The 17,194-nt window shown below is 40.9% G+C and overlaps 1 protein-coding gene and 1 pseudogene across 1 annotated transcript in view; both read left to right on the forward strand.

The window, feature by feature from the left end:
- The window catches only part of MBTPS2 (membrane-bound transcription factor peptidase, site 2), a 100,871-nt gene that overhangs the window by 22,004 nt on the left and 61,673 nt on the right, over positions 1–17,194 (forward strand). Inside the window, exon 3 of the mRNA XM_006899529.1 lies at positions 7,828–7,999. Within this exon, the coding sequence (XP_006899591.1) occupies positions 7,828–7,999 (172 nt within the window). The remainder of the gene's footprint in view (positions 1–7,827; positions 8,000–17,194) is intronic.
- Positions 16,416–17,194, forward strand: part of LOC102847821 — a 3,440-nt pseudogene continuing 2,661 nt past the window's right edge.

Below are 17,194 nucleotides of genomic sequence, written 5' to 3' on the forward strand. Positions count from 1 at the left end.
GGATTGATTCAGTGACTGGGAGAATTGGGATGGGAGTGTCGGAGACAGTGCAATTGGCACAGGACGGAGCAGATTTTAGGGCTTTTGTGCATAGGGTCACTATGAGTCGCAAGTGACTCGACGGCACATAACAGCAACAACAACAATATTCCATTGTGTGAGTTTGCCAAGGTTTTTTTGACCATTCGTTGATGGGCAATGGGGTTGCTTCCATCTTTTTGCTATTGTGAACACAGCAGTGAATATGTGTACATGCATCTGTTTCAGTTGTGGCTCTGGTTTTTTTTAGGGTATATTTCCCAATAGTGGGATTCCTGGGTTAAATGGTATTTCTGTTTCCAACTTTTCCCCCCAACTTTTTGAGAATCTGCCAGATCACCTTCCATAGTGGTTGTACCATTTTACATTTCCAGCAGCAGTGAATAAGAGTTCCAGTCTCTCCACAGCCTCACCAGCATTTGTTGTTTGCTGCCCTGTTGAACTTTTGCTTTTGTTGCTGTGGTAAGAAGATACTTCATTGTTCTTTTCATGAATCCTGTTTGAGTTTTCCTTTTTTAAATTTTTAATGCGTAAATTTTTTCATTTTCCTAGCACCATTTCTTGAATAAATCTTTTGTTTTTTAATGATCTTCCACAGTATTTTGCTTGCCTGTGATGTTAATGATGTTGTTTGCTAATTTCCACGTTCTGTTGAATCACCTTTCTTGGGAATGGAAACAATTACGGATCTCTTCCAGTAAGTGAGCCAGGTAGCAGTCCTCCAGATTTCCTGACACAGACCAGTGAGGATGGCCAGGGCAGCATCTGTCATTTGAAACCATCTTAATATGTGTCTATTATCTCTTTTGTTGTTATCGTTAAATGCCATCGAGTCATAGGCAACTCATAGCAACCCTATGAACTTTCTTCATTTCTCCAAGTTCAAGCTATTTCAGAAGTGGATGCCACTGCCACTCCTGCTTCCAAGGGTGGTTTTATTCAGGGAGCTCCACCAAACACTGTCTGCCATGGCTGACCAATATCACATTTGGCACCTCAGGGTCACAGTGTTCAGCATCACAGCCATCACGAGTTACCTCTGTACAGCAAATTGACAAAGCAGTGCTATACTACCTAGAAGAGTATTTGACCAAAACCCAATTAAAAACAGGCCTGAAGGACACAGATTAAAATCACCCACCTTTGGCTTGGTAGCATCACTTTCTGTCCACTAGGCCAACTGAGTTGTCTCTATGATGTTGTTGTTAAATGCCTTCTAGTATTTCCTAATTTTCATTTTTCATTTCCTTTGCTTTCCTTCTACTCCCTGAAAACCATCTAGCAATGATTTGTGTGTGTGGGGGGGGGGGTGTATAAGCCTTTTTTTCCCCATAATAATATTATAGTTTGTCCTTTTGTGAGTGACATATTTGGTTCAGCTAATGTCCTCTGAATGTATCCATGTTATTCATTATTTCGTGAGGTCTTTCCTTTTTTATTATTATTTTTCAGTGTTGAGTACACTTCCTTTTAGAATTGTGCCATAGTTTCTTTATACATTCATCCACTGAGTGACACCTGGATTATTTCCATCTGTTTCTTAATCTGTAGTGCTGCAGTGAACATGGGAGTATATGTATCTGTTTGTGTTTCCCAGCTCTTATCTCTTTGCGTTATATACCTAGTCATGATATTGCTGGATCAAATGGTGTTTCTATTATTAACTTGCTAAGGAAGCACCAAGCTGCTTTCCATGATGGTTGTACCATTTTACATTCCCACCAGCGGTGTATGAGAGTTTGAATCTCTCAATACCATTGCCAGCATTTGTTTTCTGTCTTATTGATCCCTGTACCCATCCCCCCCCCCCACTGCCCCATACTTATCTGGAAGACAACTGTCTGACTAACCAACTGGAAGAAATCCATATTTCTTTCCATTCCATAAAAGGTGACCTGACAGAGTGTGGAAATTATTGTACAGTATCACTAAGCTGGAAATAGTCCTTGGAGAAGGAGATCATGCTCTGAAGGGTGGAAGGACAACAGAGAAGAATAAGACGCCAGATGAAATAGATCGATACACTAACTAGGGTAATGGGGGTGGTGTGTCAGAGATAGTGAGATTGACTCATAATAGGGCAGGATTCAGAGCGATTGTGCATGGGATCACTGTGAGTCATAGTTGACTTAAGAGCACATAACAGCAATCATCTAGTTAATCCTCTTCTGAGTGTCCATTTTCAGTTATATTGAATATTTATTCCATAGATTAAGACTTTTAACTTTGCCCCTATTCTTTCTCTTTAGAACATCATAGTTTGAGGTTTTACACCTAGATCCTTAATACATCTTGAGTTAGTTGTTTTTTTGTGTGTATGTGTTTTTGTTTGTTTTTGCTCTTTCAACCCTTTATTGAGTGCCTAAGACATACATGTCTAGAGAGCAGGGTACAGCAGTGAATGAGACAGAGAAGGAACTTGCTATCAGAGAGCTTACATGCTAGTGCAGGGAACACACAGAAAAATGAAGAAATAATTAGTGATGCCAAAGTGCTCTGAGAACACAACAGAAGAGTGTCATCAGAAGACTGTGAGAGGGTACAACTGCAGATGGGGCACCAAGGAAGACCCCTCTGAGGAAGGGGGCCCAGCTGAGACTTGAATGGGGACAGTTCTGTGAAGGGAGCTGTTTGCTTTTAGGTAGAGGATACAGCAAAAGTCCAGAAGGGGGGCTATTTTGAGCCCTGAGAGAACAAAGGTGCATGGTGCCATCTGGCCTGTGCTGACCAGGGGAGAGGCCCAGGTGAGGTCAGAGGTCCGAGTCAGCCAGACTCAGGCTCAGCACCACTGGCCTGAGGCCAGCTGAGGTTGGCCTGGGCTGGTCTGCAGTTTTCAAGGCTGCTGAGTGAAGAATGGTCGTAGGTAGCATGAGGCACAAGTACAACTGCTGGAGGTGGATGTTGGCAGGTGAGGAGGAGTGTTTGGATGCTGAGGGAGCTGATAGGAATTAAGAAGAGACAGAAGACAGAAAAGGAGCCCTGGTCTCTGAGTGGACAGATGGGGAAGTCTGGAATTGTGAGGGGGGAGGTGGGCAAGCTGGGCCTGGTTCATTTTGTTGCTGCTTGTTGGCAAGTAGGAAGCTAGCCAGAAGTCCACCTGGGCTCAGGGCAGAGGCTGGGCTGGATTCAGGAGTGACCAGGGCATTCAGGAAAAGTAGGGCCTGGGACTCACTGGGGTGTGGGTGAGCAGCGGGAGGTGGGGAAAGAGGAAGTGGGAATAGAGAGGTCAGGCAGAGCAGGTGCCCCCAGCAATTTAGGGTCCAGGATGTAAATCTTGTCCTGGGCAATCTCAGTTACATAGTTGAGGCGTTCCTGGGCCCAGTCCCTCCTGTAGAAGAAGCTGGCAGTGGTTGCATCCAGGAAGCACCACTTGGGGGACAGTTTCTGGAATGTTGGAGACTTGGCTCCAGCACCATCAGTTTCCTGTTGGAGCTTCTCAATGTGTGCATGGCAGAGCTCCAAGTCGCTGTCTCCCAGGACCACCAGGGCCTCTTTGAGATCTTCTTGTCGAAATGAAGGGCCTCATAGTCATGCATGCTGACCCTGCTCACCTGCTCAGGCACTGGCTGCTGATCGTTGTGCAACAGGATGTCCTTCTGCTGCTTGTCTTTCTGCACCATGGTGGTCTGGTTGTGCAGGGCGATGCAGATGTAGGAGGCTTCGAACTTGCAGGACTCCCCATCTACCTGTACTGGGATGACCTTCAACATGGTGAAGGTCTACTACCAGCTCTTCTTTGTATCCAACTTTTGCATTCCAATTACCAGTATTATTAATGCCTCTTGATTGCATGTTTAATTAGCTTCAGATTGCAGAAGTTCTTGTTAGGTGCCATCAAGTTCTGTATGACTCATAACAACCCTGTGAACAACAGATCTGAAACCTGTCCTATGCTATGCCATCCATATCATCTCTGACATACTTGAGCACATTGCTGCAGTCACTGTGTTATCCATCTTATTGAGGGTCTTCCTCTTCACTAACCTTCCATCTTTTTAAACATAATAGCCCTCTCCAAGGAATAGCCTTGTCTAACAACATGCCCTAAGTATGTATATGGGATGAAGCTTTGTCATCTTCACCTCCCTTCACTTCACTTCACTCTGGCTGCACTTTCTTCAGGACATATCTATTTTTTCTTTTGGCAGTCTATGAGATAATCAGTACTCTTCTCCAACACCACAGCTCAGAGTCATCAATTCTTCCTCCTGCCTTGATAGATGTTAGGATTATTATCTGATACAAATATTAGTCCATTTTAGCTCACTGTGTGTTCCATTTGATTTTTTTACTTCCAGTTTTCTTAGGTTCATACTCTGTACATGCTCTATTCCAAACATTAATGGATGCCTCCAGCTGTTTCTTCTCATTTTGAGTCATACCACATCAGCAGTTGAATGTCATTCATTGGCTGAAGATTTTACTCCATCCATACCATTACAGTAGACTACTTTGAGGAGGCCCCTCTTCCCCAAGTCATGTCTTGAGGCCTTATACCTGAGGGCCTCTTTTTTGGCACTATTTTCAGAGAATATTCCTCTGACTCACCAGGTTTTCAAGGGCCCATTATGTCATAAGTGGATGGCTAGTCTAGCTTCCTGTTCTATCTTACTGTGGAAGCTCTGCTGAAATCTACACACCATGGCTGACCCTGCGAATATTTTAAATCCAATTAGCATAGCTTCCAGAAACATGTAAGTAGATATAAGTAACCAGAAATTAAAAGTAACCTTAGGTCATGACTAAGTACTTTTGTAAATGCTAAATTTGAGCAAAGATATCCATTTAAGGTGTACCTGACCCAAGAGATAGCATTTTTCACTTGATCCGTGTGCAAGTTAATGTGGGACCATGAATAAGGAAGACTGAAGAATTGAGGCCTTTGAATTGTGGTACTGGTGAAGATGATTGAATACAAGGTAGACTGCCAAAAATATCTAGCAAATCTTAGAAGAAGTGAAGCCAGAATACTCCTTGGAAGCAAGGATGGTTGAGATTTCGTCTCACATAATTTGGGCATGTTATCACAAGTTTATTTTTTGGTGCTACTGAGTCAACTACAACTCCAAAGGCCCCTTGAACAGCAGGTTGGAACCCTGCCTTACCCTGCACCCACCCCACAGTCTCTGCCATGCTTACAACAATTGTTACAGCCACTGTGTCAGTCATGTCTCATTAAGGTTCTTCTCTTTTGCTGACCTTCTACTTTTCCAAGTACAATGTCTTTTTTTCCAAATACTAGCTCCTCCTGGTAACATCTTTAGTGAAGGCTGTAGTCTTTGATCTTCAATAAGTGCTTCAATCAGGGTGGTGTCCCAGGAAAAGAACATCATACTTTAAAAAGTGGAGGGTTAGTGAAGGAGAGGAAGAGCCTCAGTTTAGAAAGACTGACCCCATGACTGAAACAATTGCCTTAAATAAAGCAGAGATTGTGAGGATAGGGCAGGATTGGACAGGATTTCATTCTGTTGTTCTTAGCATCCCTACAAGTCTAACCCAACTTGGGGACACCTAAAAATAACATAATTTAGAGATTAAAAACATAATAGGGGAGATCTGGTGGCCTAGTGGCAAGAAGCTGTACTGCAATCCCAAAGGTACACAGTTCGACTCCACCAGATGCTCTGCTGGAGAAGGAGGGACAATTTCCTCCTGTACCAGTCAGATCTGATTTGACGGTACATGCACACAAAAAAATAATTTAAAAAATTTTTTTTAAAAAAAGAAAACCATAATAAAAGTATTCTGCTTAATTCTACACATATGAATTTAAAAAACTGGATTCATTGGAGAAGTTCCTTGAAAAATTCAACTTACCAAAAACTAGAATGTAAAATACAGCAAATTTTATGTTATTAATATTGCCATAAAAGCTTAAGTTAGAAGAAGTAATAGATTTTTCCCAGTGATGAAGATGACATTTTGTGCCGGGTCAGAACAGACTCCTAGCTGACTCTGCAACAGATTTTCAGAGGCAGTAAATCATATAGAAGGAGACTGCCTACGTAGAAGAAACTATTGTTAAATCTTACCATATTAATATTTAAAAACATTTATCACAGAGTTAAAATAAAAATGCAAACTATACAATTGGTAGATGGGAAAGGTAGCTGTCTATAATCTGAAAAGACCTTTTATGTCTATATGAGAATAGCATTAATATGTACTATGTGATGGTGTGTTACCAATCAGTGCAGGCCTTTGTCTGCCCGTTCTGGGTGTGAATCTTGTCGGTTGCTAAGAAGAGATGTGGGCCGGAACAGGCTTGAGTTGGAATTTTAGTCCATCCCCCCACCTGATTGCAACCAGTATCAAGTGATTACTAACTGCAGTTCATTCTCCTTTTGATGCTTCCCAGAATAAAATGCAGACAGCATTCTCAGAAAGCTTCGCTATTTCACCAGCAACCACTGGAGGGCTCCAAACACAGCTTTGGATCTCCACAGCCTCCCAGCCACACTAGACAGGTGCTCAGCAAAGCCATTGACCACAGTACTGCCATTTCTTGGGTATTGCCTCAGTTTGATACAGCAGAAAGTGGTTTCTGTGCTTACCACAAACCTCATCATCGAGACCAGGCAAGACATGCAAGGTGGAAACCAACCCCCTCCAAGTTTCATCTCACTTTTGAGAGTTCTGACTTCTTCCAGTTCAGTGATGCTGGGAATCCCACTTGTCAGGAACTATCCCAATCAGTCAGAAAATGACATTTCCAGAGGCCCTTGGTTCCAATACTCAGTCCCCAAAGCTCTGGGGAACACATACATACACTTCAAAACCCATGCTACATGTTCATTTTACTGAATATCTAGATCCTAGTGTCTTCTCCTGTGAGAAGACTCACCCAGATCAGAAGGGAAACAGCATTCCAAGATTTTCCCTTCCTCCTAGTACTCCCAAAAGCTCAGAACCTGGGCCTATTTTGGTTAAAGACAGTCCTGAGGAAAAGTGAGAGAAAGGCTAATTGGAATGGATAGTGGCCCCTGTTCCCTTGACTCAGGAAACTGAACAGAACCCAATTTCTTGTGAATAACTGAGATCATATTTGCTCTTTATTAAGGAACTCAAGAAATTGATTGCTTCAATGCAAAAAAAAAAAAAAGAAATTGATTGCTGGCTTTTACAGAGTTGCTAGTCACTTTTACGGCTCAGAAGAGAGTGTATCTACAGAACAAAATATAAATTAGCACTAGTGGGGAAAAAGATACTTTTAACTAGACAACTGGAGTTACAAGGGACTTTAGTGCCCTGGTCTGCTTCTTAAAATGGCATAAACAGTTAATTTAATTTCTTATATTAGCTTTTCAAAACACTTTTTAACCAACAAGATGTATATAGAGAGATGGTTAATAAAATGTTAAGAGAATCCTTTTTACTGTTGGTAATGGAACAGTATTGCACTGTCCACAATGGCCTATCTAGTTAATCTTCATATATGACAAAAGGTGGGGAAATGTTATCCTGTAATAACTATTTAAAATGTATGTAAATAAATGCAGAACATTTTCGGTGAGAAAAAAAACCAACTCAGTGTGTCCATTAGTGAGCATAAAGCAAGATAGCAAACTATTTATTCTTTGGGGAGGAGGGATGAACAACATAGCTGCTTCAGTTGTCAAAGAATGATAAATGGACTAGTACCCGTGTTTCTACATGTATCTAAAGTTCAGATAAGACAAAGAGGTTACTAAGCGTTTTAGCCATTCTTTTGAAATGTGTCTGGTTGATGTATCTGTTCATTATGAATTGAGGTATTGTCCACTTACAATTTTGTTTTGCTTTGCACAGGTTCAATTTTGGAATGGTGTTTGGAGTAATTGCCATGTTTAGCTCTTTTTTCCTTCTTGGGAAAACCCTGTTGCAGACTTTGGCACAAATGATGGCTGACTCTTCCTCTTACTCTTCCTCCTCCTCTTCTTCCTCCTCCTCAATTCACAATGAACAGGTGCTACAAGTTGTGGTAAGTACCTTTTTAAAAACATTTCTTTTTTGCTGAAATAAAAGTATTAAGATATTCTCCTGTATACTACAACTTCTGTCCATAATGTAAACATGAAAATAAATTGTCATCTTGCACTCTAAAAGTGTAATCTCTCACCTGTTATGTACTTAACCAAAAGACAGAACATCTCTGGCACTGGTCAGATTTACAGCCTTGGAAACTCACTAGAGGATCACTGTGAGTCAAAACAGCAGCGAGTTCTGTTTATTTTCATGAGTAACCTATGCTTCTGCTTCTGTTGCTGCTTCTCTGGGTCTCCATGTAGGACCACAATTTCTGGCTAGTGATTCTTGGCTAATTAATGTCCTTTTAGTGAAATAAGTACTAGCTTTCTGAATTGTTGATGTTGTTATGTATTGTGAACTCAGAACTAACTCATAGCTGACACTAGAGTAAGTTTTCAGAGACATTAAATCACACAAAACATTGCCCAGCTTCCTCCCGTGGACCACTATTGTATTCTAATCACTTGTCCTTGGGTTGGCAGCACAACTCCTTACTGCTAAACCACCAGAGTGCCCTTTCCTGAATTAGTTGCTGTGATTTCTTGATGTGAACAATAATGTGCTAAGTTATTTCTCTTTAGATTATAAGCCTCTTATAATGATTCTAAGTTTAAATGTATACTTTATCATTTTATATCCCTAGAGTTTGAAAGAGTAGTATACCATTAGCCACCTTTTTTGGTTTTTGTGGCAAAAATCTATATAACACATTTGTCATTTCACTGTTTTTCCAATGTACATTTCAGTGACATTAATTTTGCTCATTGTGTTGTGCAATTATTGCCACTATCCATCTCCAGGTTTTCCATCTTAACAGAAACTCAGTTCCTTCTAAGCAAAGAGCACCATCTTTCCCTACGCCTCTTGTTCTTGATTACCACTATGGAACTTTGTTGTTGTTAGGAGTTGTCTCCAACTCACAGAAACCCCATGTAAAGCAGACAAAACCCTGCTCAGTCTTACGTCATTCTTCCATTCTCTGCCATACTCAAGCCCATTGTTGCAGTTGTTGTATCAGTTCATCTCAAGGGGTTTTTAATCTCTCACTGACCATCTTTTTTTCCAAACTTAATGGCATTTTCTGGGCACTGAGCACTTCTTCCAAGACGGATTTGTGTATTCTTTTGGTGGTCCATGGGATAGTCAAAAGTCTTTACTAACACCACAATTTCAAGGCATCAGCTTTTCTTCAGTCTTCATTATTGTCTTTCACATAAATGTGAAGTAATTGAAAATGCCATGGCTTGGTGCACTTTACTCTTTAAACTGACATCTTTTTTTTAGTAGCCAAAGAGGTCCCTGCCAGCAGATATGCCCAATATAGTACATCTTTTGATTTCTTGACTCGTGCTACCATGGATGTTGATTGTGGATACAAGTAAAATGAATTCCTTTGAGAACTTCAAACTTTGGGTTATTTTTCATGATGTTGCCTATTCATCCAGTTATGAGAATTTTTGTTTTCTTTAACTTGAGGTGTGATCTGCACACTTTGCTGCACATTTTAGGATTTCATTTATATTAATGGCTGACTGATGTTTCACTGTAGTTAGTGTGTGTGTGTGTGTGTGTGTGTGTGTGTGTGTGTGTGTGTGTTTTTAAGGGGGAAAAAAATAAAAACACTTGTCATTAAGCCAGCTCGGACTCATGGTTGACCTTCTGTGTTACAGGATAGAACTAAGTTCCATAGGCCCTTAAATGTTATATAAATTTGTACTCACTTTGAAATGATTGAAACAACCTCTATTTAAAATAGATTGTTCATCACAGTGACCTTCACTTACTTTACTAAGACAAAAAGCCCACTGCTATCAAATTGATTGTTAATCGTAGCAACACTATTATTGTTGTGATGTACTGATGAGTTGAATCCAATCCATAGCTGACCCTCCAGAGGCAGGAGAAGATTGCCTGTCCTTCTCCTGCAGATCACCTGGGGGATTAAAACCACGTACTTTAGGGATTGCAGTACAGCCTCTTACCTCTAGGCTACAAGAGCTCCCTATTGCTCTTGTGTTGGTAGTTTTCTGTTCCACCGAGTTGGAATCGACTCATAGCTGGCCCTCCAGCTGGTTTTCAGAGGCAGGTTATTGTTTATTGTTTCTTTTTTTGTATGAAGGATTTTATTTTTCCCAAATTATAAGATAATCACTTTATAATTCAAATTTTTTATTTAGTTTACATATTCTTACTTTTACTTGTCACTTTTTTTAAAATTAAATTTTATTAATTTTAATGAACATTTACAGAGATTTTGGGTTTCCATTCATTCACTGTTGCACTATTTTCTCTCTATCCCCCGCCCAGTTTGTTCCTCTTTTTTTTCCCCCTTGAAAATCTGTTTTAATTGTCCAATTTCCACAGTGCTTGTCAAAGCTAGTTCTGATTTATCTCCTTTGTCAGTGTGTCCTTTGCCATTCCCTATCACTCCTCCCTGAGAGAGACTTCCCTCGAATTCATAAGGAAAAGGGGACAGCGTATTCTCTCAGCTACTTCCTGCTGAAAAGGGACGCTGTAGGTTTCAGGGCAAAGATCTTCTCTCACTACTCTAAAGGCCTCCTTTGGCAGTAGGAAACACATAGACTATTGTGGAGATTGATTTTGGAATTTAGATGTACTGTTATCAGTTGTGCTTAGCCATACATGTTCATATCCTTGAAGGTGTATCATGGAACTGTTGCAGCTAGAAGATACAAATTTAACTAACAAGTTAAAAGTACATGAGTCAAAAATTAAAAGCCGTAATATTCCAAGTAGAGGTTCTAATAGTGGCACAACTCAAGTTACAGAGGGAAGGTAGTTCTTAAAATAAAAGGCCTATTGACTAGCACTTTGTCTTTTATAGTGTAAAGGTTAGGAACCACAAGATGTAGAGGCTCAACTATGTTATTTATTGTTCTTAAGTCCTGGACCAAATTCCATCTACCACTGAGTTGTTTTACAGCTCGGAAATCCCTATGCAAGGCAGAGGTGAAGTAAGGAACTGCTTATGAGGTTTTCCGTTAATTCCAACAACTAAGAAATAGTGAGAAAAGTTGGGACCTCAGAAGGCTTTTAGGACCAAATACTAGGCTCTTGTGTCGAGGAGAAAATAAATATACTTACCAGTAATGTTAATGCTCACCCACAGCTTTTCTGGGAGGATCTAAATTGTTGAAGCATCCTCCTTTGTTTTGAGCTGGGAGCTGGGGCCTGTCAGTCCTGTCAGCTATGAGGACCTGATGTCAAATCCACACTTAAAGCAAGTGAGTGGGAGCTTCCTCTCTACTCCCTTGCCTATCTGTGGCTCTTGTCTGTGACATTGTCTACTGAAGTGGCCCAGCTTTCCACAGTGGAAGCAATTCTGACCTCCTTTATTACCTTTGGGTGGCACTGTTTGAGTAAGACTTCCTTTTCCTGACATAGGCCCTAAACTGGCAGCAATAGCTGCCCCTAATTTTGACCATTCTCTGGTCTTTTCTCTTCCCTCTAGATCCCAGTTGTTAAAAGAGGGGAAAATTTAAACAAATAATATAACAAATAATTTTGAACAATATAATATTTTAAGGCTAGAGATATTAACAATATGCTCATTTCCAATCCAGAGATACATGTTCCAATGCAGTTCCTAGTTTCTATAAATGGTTTTGGTAAAAAGAATATTGTAAATGTGGACACAGTTCGACTATTCCTCCTCCATACCATGATACAGTGTTATTAGCATAAGCAGTTATAAATCCATTGCCTTGCTTACTCTAACTTACTTTTTTTTTTAATTTAATTATTAATTTCAGTAAAAATTTACAGAGGCTTTGGATTTCCATTCAATCATTGTTGCACATTTGTCCCCTCCCAAGCCTGCCCCCCAGAACACTACCTTTTTGGGAAAAGTTAAAGAAAAATTCTTTCATTGTTTTACAAACCCTCCCCCAGGTCCACTCCACCATGTAGCCATTGCTCTAAACTCCTGTCATGACAGAAATACCTAATCACATATCCATTTTAAACAGTTTTCTCCCTTGTCTGTTTCAGTGCATTATACAATATTGAACCCATCTTTCTCAGTCTCTCCCCAACCCCAAGGTCAGTCCTGTTTTACAACAGTGGCACTGTGCAATATTTGTTCTTTTGTGACTGGGATACTTCACTCAGCATAATGTTCTCCAGAGTCACCCATTTTGATTAATACTGCGTGAGTTCCTTGTTTTCCAATGCAGCATAGTATTCCATTGTGTCACTATACCACAGCTTTTCTTTCTTTTTTTTTTATTATTTTGTGTGCGTGTACCGTCAAATCAGATCTGACTGGTACAGGAGGATATTGTGCCTCCTTCTCCGGCAGAGCGTCTGGTGGATTCGAACCGTGTTCCTCTGGGATTGCAGTGCAGTTTCTTGCCACTAGGCCACCAGAGCTCCCTTATACCATAGCTTTTCTATCCATTCATTTGTTGATGGGCACTTAGGTTGTTTCCAGCTCCTTGCTATTGTGAACAAAGCTGCAATAAAACATGGATGTGCACAGAGGCAGTTTTAATCACATAGGAGGAGATTTCCATCTTTGTCTTACAGAGGGGCTGGTAGATCTGCATCACATGCCTTCAGAGCAATCCTGTAGGGAAGGGTAAAACTGCCCCACAGGATTTTCAAATTTGTAAGTCTGACATACTTTGGGCATATTTCAAGGAGGGACCAGTAACTGGAGAGAGACACCATGCTTGGGAGGGTAGAGGGATAAATCAGGAGAAGAAGAGGCTCAATGAGATGGATTGACTCAATGACTGGGGTCATGGGGGTGTTGTGTCAGAGACAATGATGTTGGCTCAGGACAGAGCAGGCTTCAGAGCTGTTGTGCACAGGGCCACTGTGAGTGACAGGTGACTCAACAGCATTTAACAGCAAGAACAACAAAAAAATCTTTACAGTAACAGACTACTACATCTATCTCCCAAGAAAAGTCAAACACTCAGCCTTTTATTTAGCAATAAAACATTTTTACCACTGTGTTACCTACAATCCTTCTTGGGCTCAACTAAAAGCCAAACACAAAGCCATCAAGTTGAATTCAACTCAGTATTCCTGTAGGACTGGGTAGATAAAACTACCCATAGTGTTTACAAAGCTGTAAATCTTTATGAGAGCAGAAGGCCATATCTTTATTTTACCAAGTTGTTGGTGGGTGCCAAATAGCCAACCTTTTGATTAGCAACCACATTTTTTAAATGCTTTGTTTCCAGGGGTCTTTCATTAAAATAAAGCTAAATAAGAACCTTATGTACCTGTTCTAATTCACCTACAAATATTACAGACGTAAAAGTACAATTAGGAATACAGCTGATTAGTAAGCCAATGATTTCCTGTATCAGAACTTCTCTTAATTGCTCCATTGTGACCATGTACCATATTTTTTTTAACTAATTTTATGTAGATGAGCACTTAGGTGGTTTCAAACTTTTGGTTATTGTGAATAAGGTTGTAGTGAACTTGGGCATGTATGCATCTGAGTCATTGCTATGAGTTCTTTCGAATATATACCTAGGAATGAAATTGCTAGGTCCTATGGCTCCCAGAAAAGACATCATGCTATGAAAAGGTAGAGAGACCCGCAATGAGATGGAATGACATAGTGACAACAGATGTGAGCATGACTGAAATTGAGAGGATGGTGCAGAATAATGGTCATGCATTTAGTATATTTTAGGACTTCCTTGTTATCAGTGCTGACATACCACAGCTTCTCTATCCCTTCATTTGTGGAAAGTCACATGGCCTGCTTCCCTCTCTTTACTAATATGAACTCAGCAAAAAACATGGGTATGCATATGTGACCCAGCTTTCAAGGAAACAGTACACATGCTTTTAAGGAGAACTGTAGGTCCAAGGAAACACTCAAACCCTAGTGTAAAGTGCAGCATTTACCCTAGGATAAAGCCCAGAAGGCTAGAACATAAGGATAGAAGAATCAATAAAATATGTATTATAGGAAGGAGGTAGGGAAAGTGTGATTATATTCAGAATATTGCACTTAATGTTAAGAAACAAAATGCATATACCTGTTACATGTATTAATTTTAAAATTAAACACAGGATGAATTTACTGCGATTATACCAATTTTGTTCCCTTGTTGTTTTGGTTTTTTTCAAACTAAGAAAAGATAAGATTTATTAGAAAGTTGCATCCTCCCTCTGCTCACCAGATGTGCTGATGAGAGTGACATTGTCTTGAACCCTGCATGGAAATCCATGATGCACCACTGTGATGCCCAAGAAAGACCAAGCAGGTGACCTGAAAGTGCAGCTAATTCCTTAAGATCATGCAATCTCTGGAGGATTATCCAAAATTCTTCATAGTGGATACAGACAATGTGGGCTACAAAAAAATTAAGGAAATCCGCATGGCCCACTACTGAAAGACTGGTATTAATGTGCAACAATACCATGATACACAGTACCATCTAGGGCGACCCGATTATCAACCCCAGCCTGTAAAAGCTGCTATAAAGGCACCAGCATGGTTTAATATAAAAAATATTGGGAAGACATTTGGAGTGGGCCTTGCTGATTTCCAAAGTGATGCAGTTGCATTGAAACTATTCAAGCTGAGCTACTGAACATGTTCAAGGCATAAACTGCCTCATCACCTTCCACGGTTGCTGCCTCACTCACTTCCAGGGGAATGTGGGCTAAGAGTTCACTAAGGCGAACCTCACAAAGATCAGGAACGTGCTGCTGGCTAGTAGAGTGTCGGCTCCTGCCCCTGTGGGTGCCATCACAACACATGTGGTTACAGTGTCAGCCCCCAAAATTTCCCCATGACCACTAAGATCTCCAGGAGCATCACTGAACACTGGACTGATGTGTACCTGATCAAGAATAGAGGCGCAGCTTTTCCTTCTCTTGGTACCACCGTGGTGGTTGGCAAGAACAAGCACCTTACAAAAGGAGGCAAAAAGCAGCCAAGAAGAAAATGGTTGATGCATTTCCTAAAAAGGATTGGTATGCTGCTAACGCGCCAGCAAGGTTCAATTTAAGAATTATTGGGAAGACACTACTCGCAAGGACTACAGGAACCCAAATTGCATCTGATGCACCCAAGGGCGGTCACATTGGATTGAGCCTTGCTGATTTGCAAGATGATGCAGTTGCATTTAGACCATTCAAGCTGACGTACTGAAGATATTAAAAAACTGCTTCATCTACTTCCACGGCTGCTTCCTCACTTCCAGGGGCACGTGATCTAAGAGTTCACTAAGGGCGACCTCACTAAGATCAGGAACGTGCTGCTGGAAAAAGAAACAAGACCCAAGAAGAAAGTGGTTGATGCATTTTCTAAGAAAGATTGGTATGCTCTAAAGGTGCCAGCAAGATTCAGTGTAAGAAATTTGAGAAGACATGACTCACAAGGACTCTAGGATCCAAAATTGCATATGATGCTCTCAAGGTTGGTGGTTTGGACTGAACCTTGGTGATTTGCAAAGTGGTGCAGTTGCATTTAGACTATTCCAGATGACTTACTGAGCATGTTCACGTCAAAAAGTGCCTCACCAGCTTCCTTCACAGCCTCACTTCCAGAGGAATGTTGTCTAAGAGTTCACTAAGGGGGACCTCACTAAGATCAGGAACGTGCTGCTGGCCAGCAGGGTGCCAGCTCCTTTCCCTGCAGGTACCCTCATGGCACATGTGGTTACAGTGCCAGCCCTGAAAATTTTGTCATGACCACTCAGATCTCCAGAACCATCATTGAATCCTGGACTGATGTGTACCTAATTAAGAACAGAGACACAGCTTCTCATTCTCTCGGCACCACCGTGGTGGTCAGCAAGAAAAATCACCTTACAAAAGGTGCGGAAAAGGAGCCAAGAAGTGGTTGATGCATTTTCTAACACAAATTGGTATGCTGTAAAGGCACCACCAAGGTTCAATATAAGAAATATTGGGAAGACATTAGTCACAAGTAATCCAGGAACCAAAATTGCATCTGACGCATTCAAGGATGGTGTTTTTGGAGTGAGGCTTGCTGATCTGCAAAATGTTGAAGTTGCATTTAGATTATTCAAGGTGATTTTGTGAGTTTGTTCAAGGCAAAAACTGCCTCACCAGCTTCCATGGTATGCATCTTACCCAGTACAAAATGTGCCCAATGGTCAAAATATGGCAGACCATGATTGAAGCACGTGTTGATGTCAAAACTACCAATGGTTATTTACTTCGCCTCATTTTTTTGTTGGTCCCCCCCACCAAAAAATAAAGCAACTTTCAGATTCTGAAGATATGTTTTGCTCAGCACCAACTAGTCCGCCAAATCCAGAAGGAAATTATGACCATCATGACCCAAGTAGTGCAGATATATGACTTAAAAGTGGTGGTCACCCTTTGCCACATTAACTGTGAGAATGAAGACCATTCTCAGCAGCCAGACTGTTGACATTCCAGAGAATGTCGACATTACTCTGAAGGGCCACACAGTTATCACAGTTATAGTGAAAGGCCCACGGGGAACCTTGCGGGGGGAATTCAGTCACATCAATGTAGAGCTCAGTCTCCACAGAAAGAAAAAGAATAGGCTTCGTGTTGACAAATGGTGGGGAAACAGGAAGGAACTGGCTACTGTTCGCACCATCTGTAGCCACGTACAGAACGTGATCAAGGACGTCACACTGGGCTTTCGTTACAAGATGAGGTCTGTGTATGCTCATTTCCCCATCAACGTTGTGATTCAAGAGAGTGGATCTCTGGTTGAAATTCGAAACTTCTTGGGTGAAAAATATGTTCAGAGAGTTCGGTATCTCAAGCCCAAAAAGATGAGTTAATTCTTGAAGGAAATGACCTTGAGCTTGTATCAAATTCAGCTGCTTTGATTCAGCAAGCTACAACAGTTAAAAACAAGGATATCCGAAAATTTTTGGATGGTATCTATGTCTCCGAAAAAGGAACTGTCCAGCAGGCTGATGAGTGATAGCTAGTTTTCCAGCTACAGAACGGAGGCTGGTCAAATTATATGGATCTGATTCTTGTAATATAATTCTATATTAACTTGGAAAAAAAAGTGAGATGGCCAACAGACATACAAAGAAATATGCATTATCACTAGCTATTAGAGAGATACAAATAAAGACAGCAAAGATTATCATCTCACCCCATGAACAATGACAAAGTTCAACAGGATAGCAGA

This window comes from Elephantulus edwardii, unplaced genomic scaffold (assembly GCF_000299155.1).
Source record: "Elephantulus edwardii isolate Elephantulus edwardi_28Jun2011 unplaced genomic scaffold, EleEdw1.0 scaffold00260, whole genome shotgun sequence".
Lineage (NCBI taxonomy): Eukaryota > Metazoa > Chordata > Mammalia > Macroscelidea > Macroscelididae > Elephantulus > Elephantulus edwardii.